The sequence below is a fragment of the Diadema setosum genome, chromosome 8 (genome assembly GCF_964275005.1).
Source record: "Diadema setosum chromosome 8, eeDiaSeto1, whole genome shotgun sequence".
Taxonomy (NCBI): Eukaryota; Metazoa; Echinodermata; class Echinoidea; order Diadematoida; family Diadematidae; genus Diadema; species Diadema setosum.
In genome coordinates this window covers 39,370,251-39,382,440 of record NC_092692.1, presented here as the reverse complement: position 1 = coordinate 39,382,440, position 12,190 = coordinate 39,370,251, and the positions used below count along the sequence as shown (strand labels likewise).

Sequence of the window (12,190 nt, the reverse complement as noted above, 5' to 3'; positions counted from 1 at the left end):
TGGGTCACCTGACATGGTGTCTCAAGATGGACTCTTGAGTAACTACATATCTTGGTCACATGACCAAATCAATCCTGGTGTGCAACTTCTAACATGCCAAGTGTTCACAACATGTTACAATGTACACATACTTAATGAATCATAGAGACATTTACACTCACAAATACATGTTTTCTTGACTGATACATATTGACATATCTTTTCCAAATTTTGAGTAGAGCCACACTGGGTACATGTCTATGGGTACACCACAAATTTTTATATCATGTCATACGATTTTCTCTTTGTATTTCATGTCCACTTGTATTGTATGTTGAATTGCCGAATAGATAATAATAATAATAATAATAATGTCTTGGAAAAACTGCAAAATTAGTGGCATTCTAAGCATAGAAAAAAAAGTAGTGTTTTGCACATGACATCATAATAATGAGATTAAGACAACATAAATTTAAAGGCCCCTTCTGAATGCTGTGCTGCTTTTTCAAACAATCATAGTACTCACACATAGTACAAACTTTCTTATATGCTGTTTTTCACTGTGTTCATGCAAAACTACACAAATTTCTCCACAAGGCACACTCTATGAACTATCAAAATGCAACAGTATTGACCAGCCAAATGACAAAGGCAACAGGACTGTTATGAAACCAAAACAATTCTTATGTTTAAGTTTAGCAACCAGCAGTAGGCCTATAAATGAGTACATCTATGGCCTTTTGCTCTCAGCTTGCTTGCGTTGGGGCTTCTTAGACGTTGCCACTGTGACAGGATAGAGGGAGCGTCTGACGCTCTTGGTCTTGGTCTGGACAGTAGAGACTCCGCCCGGAGACTTGGCTGACCGGACAGTGTTGGGTCTGGCTTGTGAGGTCAGTCCAGTGGTCAGTCTGGAGGATGGTCTGACGGCTGGTTTGTGAGACGGTCTGGAAGGAGACCTTGCTGACTTGGCGGTGTTTCTGGTGACCACAACGGGTTTCGTTGGGAAGGGCTTGGCTTTGGTCGATGGATTCAGATTCTGGCTCTGATGGCTGAAGGAAAATGCAGATGTCCTGGCAGAATAATACGACAGAGAGAGAATAAAAAAGGTAAGCAAACACTAGTCTTAACATTATGCTTGTCATCATATTGGCATGTTTTCATTTTAAATTAGGGTGATGATTATTACATTACAATATCACATTAGCCGAGTGTTTTTTTTTTTTTTTTAACATCAACATGATGACTCAGATGTGTTCACTACATAAATAACGGAGAGAGATTTTCCAATTTCATACGGGAAATGATGGCCATCCACAGCTTGAGTGCAATTTAAGTCAAATTTAGATTTAGGTGTATTTTTATGAAGTACCCCCTCCCCCCTCAATGAATCTACAAACATATCTGACAGTGATGATACTTTTGAACAGAGGTATGGCCATGAATTGGAAGGAAAGAGAGAGAGAGGGATGACTGGCTGGAATCAATTGTTACCTTGGTGGCTGTGCAGTTGCTGGTCTTCCTGGTAATTTCTGACTTTGTAGAGGTCTGAGAACTCTGTTATATAATGAAACATACAAAGAGATCAAAACTATTCATGAACAATGCACAATAAAAAGAATATACATCCAATTATCACATGATAAATTGCACTCTTTCTTCCTATATGCTCCTGGTTTGCATTAACACACCTACACACATACACATGAGAACATACCTACTCTACTGCTATAAAGTATAATGGGGTTTATCAGAGTCAAAGCGACAATGTCATTGCACATACAGTTGTATGTTACACTGAAATAAAACACACTCTCCAAATGGTTCATCCAACGTCTATATAATTAACACGACATGCTTCAGCAAAATATAATCTAAACTGGTTTCAAACACCACTCACCTATGATCTCTTCAATATTTCTGAACAAAAAATGACAAAAACATATTTTTAAATTCTGGCTAAGATGGAGATGACAAACAGGAAATGGTGAGAGAGGAGCGACTGACCGTTCTTCTGCAGCACTCTTGGGCCTCTGACTGGACGGTCCAAGTTTCTGTCTCTTGGGTCCATTTTGGGTCAGGTTGCCTTCCCTGCACAAACAAGAAAACTCTCAAGTTACTTGCTCAAAAAATTATTTATTTCGGTCTTTTGGATAAGAAACACAGCCTTTGCCTGTTTAAGGGGGGGGGGGGGGGAATTTCGGCCCCTCCCAAGATTTTCTCGTACATGGAACTGTCACAAATTGGGGAAGGAACCAAGATTTGTAAAAGTACAATACACGCAAAAGTTCCTTGTTCTTGTTGTTTTTATATAATGCATTGAATGTCAATGGCAATTTGCAAAAGTTTCATGGCACAAATGCTTTGGTTTTACAGTATGTCATTTTGAAAACATTCTGACATTTGATGAGGACAAAAAAAAAGAAGAAAAAAAGCAGTGTTAAATTGGCAGTTCTAATGCAAGCAGTGATAGGCAAAAAATCATTTATCCTGTCTGGTAAAGCGGAAAGATCAAAGCTGGCAACTCACTTTGTCTGTTGCTGTCTCCTCTCCATAGCTTTTCTTGTTGCAGCAGACAGGCGCTTAGCCTTGTCTCCAGCTGTTACTGGAGATACCTGCCGATACGAAGAATAAGGAACCCTGCATTATTTTATTTCATTTCTTTAATTAACTGCATTAAGAATCCAAAGTCTTCTCTGTGAGAAAGGCAAGTCATAAAATTAATGACAGGTTTTTCCCCAATGATCCACTTCGAGAACAACAAAGTGTGATGCTCAATAAATTTACCTGCTTAACTGAAAAGAAGCTACTTACTGTGCACATGCTTGATTTTTATATAAGCCAATTAGCAAGGAGCATTGCTGGTATTTCAATACAAAGTGATGAGCGATACAAGACTAGCTTTTTAGTATGGCTTGACTAAACTTCTTATTGATGTTTCCCATAGCATCTCTAACTTTCCACATCCAGAGGCCACAAAATCATTCTACAGAATTTCTGAGATAAAGTGATGATCAATTTCATGCAGTCTAAGTCAGCAGTCCATATAATCCTGAGTCTTGCTATCTTTTGTGCACAAACCTTGCCCATGACCAGCATCCTGTTTTGAAATTGTTCTAAGCAGCCATATCTAACGAGGATTTGTACCGGTCATTAATCCCATTATATTTTCCCAAGATCTTTGTCTCAATAAGTCTACTTCCTCAGTCTGAAATTCACAGAATGCATGGGATGGTGGAGTGAGTTTATGAAGACCATTGGTACCAAGCCAACCTGCATTTTTGCTATCTTTGTTTGCATAAACATGACTACTACAAACTACATGTAGTAGCAATTGCCAACCACATGTTACTGACTCCTATCGTAATCAGACTACTCAAAATGAAGTACATAAGACTGAAATAATACACTTTTGAAGGTTTGAGTCCAGCTGTGATGCATACACAGAATAGTCACATACCTTCTTAGTGAAGTAATTTTCTCTCTCTTGCTCCCTCGCTTGGCGGAGGATGCTCATCCTCTCTGAGGTGGAGATGTTGTGGAAGATGTCCTCAAGCTGGAACTGGGCAGCGCGGAGCTGGAGCAAAAGGAGAAACACATTCAAGATAAGATCACCATGGCAACAGTGACCTACTGACGCACTGAAATGATCAACTGCATAGACTATGGTATCCTTAAGTAGTAAACGGAAGTAGCTGACAAAAGGGTCTTATTTCAGATGCCACTAAATTCATCTAAAAAGAGTGACAGAAACAAAACTCCACAAGCATTTCAGTTGTCACATGGGGTTGCTAGCATATCAGAACAGAAACAAAATCATATGATGATTAAAATGTATGTTTCTCAGATGAGATATCAGTGAAAGATCTAAATGTTTTTTTTTTAAAGGAACAAGTTGAACTGTGAGATCTACCTGTGCTAGGACCCTGTGGGCAAGCCTGGTATCTTGCTGTGACATCACGCCACGCTTCACAGGTGTTTCAGTCTGAAACTGGAGGAGAAAGGCCCTGGTGTCCTGAAGAAGACATGAAGGAAAGAGTAAATCGTCACAAACAAGATACAAAATCACTCTCCAAACATTGATTGATCACAGTGCAATGTAGTAACAATTAACTGGTACAGTGAACATCATTTCATATGTGCAGGTATGCCATTTGTATTTTTGTGGTGTTTTCAAGTAACAGCTCGCAAATATATTGCCTCCTATAGGAGAAATGAAATGCAATGAAATGAAATGCAAGGGTAAGAAACTGCCAAAAAATTTTCCAGAAGAGGGACATCACTTTCTATAGGTAGGCCAGTCTTTCACAGTGTTTTAAATTCAACAAGTCAACTACATAGAATCACAAAGCACATACCATGCAAATACATGTATATTGCTTTGTACAAGAGACATGCAATGAAATAAAATGCAAACGTGGAAATCACTGAAATTTTTCTTGAAAAGAGAGACTGTAATTCCTTCTTAATCCATCCAAGTCTGTTTCTATCCTTAGCACTAGTGCATTTTGGATTTGTTGTCTTTGATCTGACGAATAACATTAATTTATAATCAATTAAGGACCAAACAAAGACAACTCATACCAAAGTAAGCATTGAAGAGATAACATCAACTCAAATTTTCAGTTTCCTACCCATTTTGACCTCAAATTACTTTCATTTGTGTATGGACAAAACCTACCCTGATTGTTTTGGTGATGGCTGCAACCTTGGGGGTCTTCATTAATGCACGGGTCAAGTAACCTTTGACCCTGGCCGACACCCTGTCAAACTTGATGTCCATCAGTAGACTTGGGGTTATTGCCTAGAAGAGCAAGAGTTGAAAGGTGTACAAGTAGTGAATGGTTACGAGTGAGATGGTACAAGATATTGTATGAGGTAAAAGATTAAATGTGCTAGGTAGACCAGAGTTGAAAGGCGCATCTAATCCTTAACCAAGTATGACATCTTGTTCCACTGCACAAATAAAGATGATTCACTCTAATGTCCTAAACACCACTTCAGTCAACAATGGGTGTGGTCCAAGCCACGATCTTGGTACATCAACCAGTTCTCAGGAAAAGGTGAAAGTGAAACTGAGTTTTGCGAAGAACTGTGGTGGTAATGTACATGGTTAGGAATGCCATTATGTCCTAGTCAAATCTGTTCTATGGCATTTGCACATTAGATAGCAAAGAGTGTGATGGTACTTATTCATGTCATCTTATGATAAGTCCATCAATCTTGTGGCAATATTGTTACATTTATAGTACTTGTTGTTTAATGTTTGTAATAAGAATCCAACCAGATCTTGATATCTCTGAGCTGCTATAAGATTGTTGCACATTGCACATTTCAGAATTTGATCCTGACCTTACTGAATTTTTCACGATCCACTCAAGAATTGTCTGTTACACTTCACCCTTTGATAAAAAATTACAGATATCTTATTTCTTTTGTCTTTTTAGAAAATGAAATACTGTTTGAGTGGATAGCTGAATAATAATGGACAAAACAAAATATTGCGAGACAAAAATGGAGTGCAGTAACCAGAAACAAGGTATACCACCATCATCAAAAAACAGAGAAACCAAATCAGTGTTAAATATTGTCATCACAAGATAAAGATTGTGCAGCATTTACCACATAATTCAAATGAAGATCTCTCAATGTCTGACAATTTCAAGGATATGATTGCTCACACATCACTTACCATTGACCTAAATTTGATTTCGTGGGGGCGCTGTTGGTCACTTGATGTGGGTTGAGGGTCCGCAGTCTGACTTTCATTCAAGAAGAAAGAATCGCTGACACTCGAAGCCTGTACAGAGGTGGGCGTAGCTGACTCTCCAACCTGGCCACGCTCTCTGATCGGATCACCTGTGGGCGATGCCCAGGTTGCTAGATTGTTGGAGGAACTACCAATTGCTTCATCTGGAGGCGTGACCAGACGTTTGCTGTGGGTGGGGCTCCTGGTCACGGTGTGATGAGGTCTCTCACTTGTGATGTAAGAGGGCGGGACTGTCACCAGCCCACTCTGTCCAGCATAGTCAGAGTCTAGACTGTCCTGTGGGGTCAGCTTCCGGCGGGCATTGGCCAACAGCTGGAGGCTGACTGGAGACTGGAAGCTGGGGTGCATCTCCGCCCCTCCTACCAGGGAAGAGGGCTTAATGTAGGAGTGAGGCACTTCCACCAAATCATCTCCTGATGTTTCATCCAGTCGTCTCTTTCTGGTGCTTGGGCTGGACAGGGGGTCAGGGTTTTCTCTGGGACAAAGCTTGGGGCTCCTTCGCTCCTCTTTGGCCTCCGAGATGACAGAGGCAGGGGACAGTTGAAGCACCTTCTTATCCTCCAAATCTACAATTGCATCATTTTTCTTAGAGTCATCACCTCTTTCCTCTTCATATTTGGGAACCTTTAAAAGAAACAAAACAAAACAAATCAAATAATTAATTACTGTTCCTTTATTCTTTCATCTATAAAAATTGAGACTTTTTGAGCAGTGTAACCAGAATAGGTCTACATGTTCTTAAGCTTTGAACTATAAAATGTTCACTTTTCAATATTAACCTGTATCACATCAATCAGCAACTAAAGCTTATGAAAAGAATAAGAACCTCAATAAACAATGCAAATAATGCTAATCTATATATCTGTAGATACCATGAATTGGATAGGATGACAAATCACATTAAATATTATAAGCTCAAACTGTCACATGATACAGTCATCTTTTCCACTCACAGGTGACATTTCAGCCTCCTCAGTGAATCCCAGGGCTGACTCTGCTGCCTTCCTCCGAATCTCTTCCATCTCCATCTCCAGCAGGCCCAGTTCCCGCTTCTGGGTCACCACCAGGTCTTTCATTTGTTCCTCATGCTGCCGCTGCAGTTTCTTCTGCATCTGTTCCAGACATGCTAGCTGGAGAGACAGGACTTTAGCCTCTGTGGCCTCATCTAGAGAGACACACAAAAGATATCCATTTGAAAAGATTGTTTAGTTTTTGTTTTCCCCCACTGGTAACATGTCTAATTTGTCAAAGCCTTCATTGTCTACATAATTCATTATCTGATCTATGAATTTGTTAAACATCATGGAAACTTACTTTTTTAATACCTGATCAATTTTATCGATATAAGGTTGACTGCAAATGTGAACTCATATTGCTTAAAAGATTATTTCAATACTGAGAAATTGAAATATTTTAATGCTTACATCAAATCAATGATCATGGCACATTTTTTCAAATTCAATCTCACCATCCATTAAAATTCATGAAGCCTACTTTCCCATTCCCTTTACAAAAGCCTCATTTTTTTTTTCTTAATAACAGTGACAAATAACTTGATACAAATTCCCTTCCCTTTTGACATAGCCTGCAAATAAGTACGATCGAGTTTTCATTTTTGTAGAACCATGCATCTTTTTGTAGGACCATGCATCTAATCAAATTCTAATCTAATCAAAACTGTGTGCAAGAACAAGCACAAACTTATTACACAGATATAATTAAAGTAAGTCTGTTTATGGGGAACCTCCCTCTCACACACATCCTGTAAAATTTATAGCTTCAAATTTTGTACAGGACAAAATGGCAAGAATAGAGTTTGCCCTGAACTGCAAAGTTTTTGGCTTACGTTTCATCAAAATTCATTTACTTGAAAAAACAAAGTGCTATGGATGAGGAGACATGATTTCAACAGATGACTTTTTACCTAGATTCAAATCTTTCATTCCTGATGACAAATCATCAGATGTATTCATTGTGTCTGCCTCAGATATCTCAACTGCAGCCTTCACATCACTGTCCCCATCTGTTGCATTAGCCTTGCTGCTAGCATCACCATAGCTGACATCTGAGCCGTCCACGTGGGGCGCCTGGTGGCGGGACTCTGCATCAAGAAGAGCTGGTGAAGGAAAGTCCAAGGTGTAGGAGGACCTCCTCACATGTTGCCTCAAGGGAGTCTGGATGTCTTCTCCCACTCTAACTCCAGATCTGGGATCAGATGTCACCTGCATAAAAGATTTTGTTGCAGTCTGAGTTTTACCTGTTGCTACAGCTGTGGCCTCCATGGCTGCACCATTGGTCTTGGCAGTGGCATCATAATCACTTGGTGAAGCCTGTTTGGGCAGGTTAGCCATGACAGGTGCAGGACTTTCCTGTCCAAGAGGAGTAGTACGAGCCAGCTCACCATCATCCTGAATGACGGATGGGGTCACCTCATGGCTCCCTTCCTCCCAGACGTCCTCAACGCCATGGAGGGTTGACTCAGACGCGGTGCTGAGACTGATGGGAAGGGTGCAGGACTGGCCAAGTGTTCCAAGAGAACTACCAAAGTACTCGGAAGCAGCAACAGAATTTGTGGACTCGCTCACAGTTGTTGCTCCTGTGTGATGTTTAGTGTCATCGAGTCTAGTATTTCCCTCTGGCAAATGTGATCCATGCTCATCAGCTTTGCTCACCTCACCAAAAGAGGTTGGATCAGGAAAGAAGGAACTTCTTGTACCTTCCTTGGATGTGGAAGGCACTTTGGTACGTTGCAATCCAGGAGTAGGTAACAGAGAATACTCTCCAAGCAAACTCATATATGACTCAGTATCACTCAAGTACTGGACTGCATTAATTTCATCCCTCTGGTCACTATCAGCATGCTTTTGCACACTTGGTCTGGTCTCATATTTGACCTCCTGATTGGTCACTTCTTGTGCCTTATTTCTTTCTTCAGTCTTTGGTGATTCCTTGGGCTGTACCTCCTTAATTTGACCCTGGTCGAGTGACATATGAGACAGATCAATGACGGTTTGATTCAAGGCACTATTGCTGCTGCTGCTCGTTGATTGACTCTCTGTACTTGCTGTGGCACCACTGGCCAGTACTGTTACAGGACCCAACATGGAAACAGGGCTGAGCGGACTTGTTACAGTTTCTTTTACAATGGCAGGCTTGGAGATTGGAGAAACATCCCTAACCGCAACAGGCATCTTTGTCTTCTCTGCTGGACTGAGAGTGTTGGTCTGTTTGTGGCCCACTTGTGTAGGGGAACTGACGGCAAACCTCTCCTCGTCGGTGTCTCGAGACAGCTTCGCTTCAGACTCGGCTTCCTGTTTGGTATCTCTCTCTGACATGGTCTCCGTAGAGTCCTGACTTGTTTGAGCCTCTGGAACAGCAGGAAGGCTTCCAATATTTGCAGCTATTGGTGAAATCTCCAATGAGGCACCTGCAGCCTGAGAGGATGAGAGGGATATGGCAGAGACGTCCGGAGTGAGGCCCCTCATCACACCATGACCACTCTCATCCATCCGCATGGTGGAAGATGTTGGCTGCTGGACACTGGAACCAAACCTGGCAGCAATCTGTTGCTTGCGTGGCTTTGATTGCTTGGACTGCCGCCATGGCGTTGCTGGTCTTACATCCCACTCCTCCTCATCAACCTCCATGTATTTCAGAGGGGAGTAAGATGGATTCCCCTTGGATAGTTCTGTCCGCTTTGGTTTACTCCTGGTTATATCAGGAATGGGTTGATTGATGGTGTCAGAAGTGATTGTCATGCTTTCCTCCTGCAAAGGACTTTCTTCAACTGTACGTCTGCTGGCCTGTTCACAATAATGATGAAAACAAAACTCTCCAGAATGAGATGAAACAAACATCATGCTTTGGTTGCAATCTATAGACACACAACTAGCAAAACATCACAAAGTCAAAACAAAGGAAGTATGGAACAAAGGTTTTGCTCTTTTCTTTCAGACCAATGCTAAATTAAAGGTGCATGGTCCCAGTGTTTTAGTCAGATGCGTACGAGGGCACACGGCGCAAGTTTCCTATAGAGACCTACGCTATCGACTTCTCTTTGGCGCTTACGCTTTGGCCCATTTTCCCCGAGTCCGAAGAAGTCCGATTCAGTGTAGTCAGTGGTCCGATCACAGTTCGACTCATGAATCGGCTGAGGGGGATGACAGCTTTAGCAAACTTCTTTTGTGATGTCACAATAACAAGCACATATGCACGCACCCTGGCATTACTACAGACTGCGCGATGCGCAAAGAAGACAACAAAGGTAACGTTACTTAGCAACACCTACGCACTTTACTCTTGATGACAGCTCAACTTCGGTAATCTTCGTATCAATGCTAACGATGATCGGCAGTATCATCAACAGCGCCATCTACACTACCGGGACTATGCCCCTCTAAGTATCACATAATACAAGTCTTCATTGAAAACCAAACAGGAGACATTCAGATCATTCTTTTATAACCTAAAGGTATAGGTGCATCATTCCTTTGTTACCCTAAAATTTGAATCTTAGCTAGTCTACATTAGCACTGCCTTGCTTTATTCCCTTCACTTTCATTCAAACAATTGAGTTTCAAATAATTGGCATGGTAAAGTAAACACAGGATTATGAATCAAAGCCAAAATGTACAGTCAAAGGGCAACTTACAGTGTACTTATCTTTGCTGCACCACAGATTCACATGGTAAACATCCTTTTCATACTCAACCAGAGTACTTACTATTTACTACATTTTCACAATGATATATGATACATGTTGAAGATGAATTTTACATATGGGATTTTTATAATGAATTTTACATATGTCCACACTTAATTACTTCTACCATAATGAAACATTCCTTTTTTCAAACATAAGATGGAAACTTAGAGTTTTATTCTACTCAATGTTTCAAACAGACTTTAGAACCCATCATCCAATCACCTACTCCCATTCTATCAATAACACTTTCTGAATACACAATCACTTTTCTATTTGCTAGTCAGGCTGCTAGGAAATACCAACAGAAGTAGACAAGCTTTACCTCAAAGTTTCTAACAATTGCCTCCACTCTCCTCATGAGATCCTGTTGCCTTCTCTCAGCCTTCTCATTTTCTCTTCTCACAGCTTCAGCTCTATATCTGGCCATCTCGTCTCGCCTCTCAGGAGTCATCTGCAGGTTTCAGAACAAAAATATAACATCACACTTTGTGTTGGAGAAATTAGGGATGAAATAATTCCAGTGAGAGACAAGAGTTTAAGCATATGGGGACCTTTCATTCTAGATGGAGTTTGAAATGTTTGAAAAATGAATTTACAGGAATTATCAGAATTTCATCTAGAAAAGATGGTCCAAGTAAGCATGAATCAGATGCAAAACAGAATTTTATCATTATTTACATCAAGGTGCACCAATATGCATGTCAATTTGGTCGCTCAATAAAACAGGGGCCAATATCCATGGTCAACAAATCTATTCTTTTTCTTGTAGGAGTACAGACATTTCTTGTTTTAAAAATAAATCAGATCAAATCAAATCAAATCAAATCAAATCAAAAGCATCAAACAATCCAGCGTGGGTTTTAATTCTTATTTTCAGTTATCGCACACTGCTTTGACACTGATAATAATATTAATATGATGATTTTCTGGCAAACACTTACCAAAGGTGGCAGAATGGGTTTGCCATTCACTTTCACCATGGAAACATAGTTATTACATCGTTCAGATGATGAAGATGGCAGCGTGGTTGGGGTGAAGGCAACGTTGTCCAGTTTGGCCATGCAGGCCTCCAGCTTGTGCAGTATCTCATCCATGGATATGGCAAATCATTCATACTGCATCAGAAATCATCTTCATCTTGCAAGCTCCTTCATAGAAACCTGGATAAAAATCACACATGAAATAGAATCTAGACATTTTATGTGGACAGACCTAGATGTGTTTCTAGAGGTCTACCAATTACTTAGTCTCACTCCCAAACAACCCACCTCACGCTTTTCTCATGCCTCCAAGAAAGAAAATAACACTGTAGGCAGACGCATAGATCAGTAGACGTAGACCCTAGTAAACAATGGATGAGAAGCCTGTTTTTGCTGAATTGAATAAAACTATGAAAAGGTTAACTTTTTCCTTATTCCTTTAGTTGGCTCTCGATGATATCTACATGGCTGTATATTGCAGCTATACCGGTATTCCTTTCTAAATAGATAGCCCAGAGGTCTCGGAAATAAAATTCTGCCATCCAACGTTAATACGGAAAATCAGTCATGTCAGTCACTCACACATTCTCTACTAACGTCTGTTAGACTCAGACTCATTCACCCTTGACCAAAACTTGGAGGGGGAATGCTCAAAATAAAATTAAGATATCTTTTGAGTTGAAATATGACCATCTATCTTCCGTATTCTAAACAAGTTAAAAGTGAAATTGACTTAGAACCTATATTAATATTATATCA

The 12,190-nt window shown here is 40.4% G+C and overlaps 1 protein-coding gene across 1 annotated transcript; it reads right to left on the bottom strand.

The window, feature by feature from the left end:
• Nucleotides 1-401: 401 nt before the first annotated feature.
• On the bottom strand, nucleotides 402-11,545 carry LOC140232261 (uncharacterized). The gene is made up of 12 exons (XM_072312394.1): nucleotides 11,393-11,545; nucleotides 10,774-10,902; nucleotides 7,671-9,549; nucleotides 6,674-6,911; nucleotides 5,669-6,347; nucleotides 4,658-4,780; nucleotides 3,890-3,991; nucleotides 3,437-3,553; nucleotides 2,506-2,591; nucleotides 1,984-2,067; nucleotides 1,471-1,533; nucleotides 402-1,049 (listed from the first exon to the last, which is right to left on the bottom strand). The coding sequence occupies exons 1-12, from the start codon at nucleotides 11,543-11,545 to the stop codon at nucleotides 710-712; spliced, it is 3,993 nt and encodes a 1,330-aa protein (XP_072168495.1). The 3' UTR covers nucleotides 402-709.
• Nucleotides 11,546-12,190: the final 645 nt, after the last annotated feature.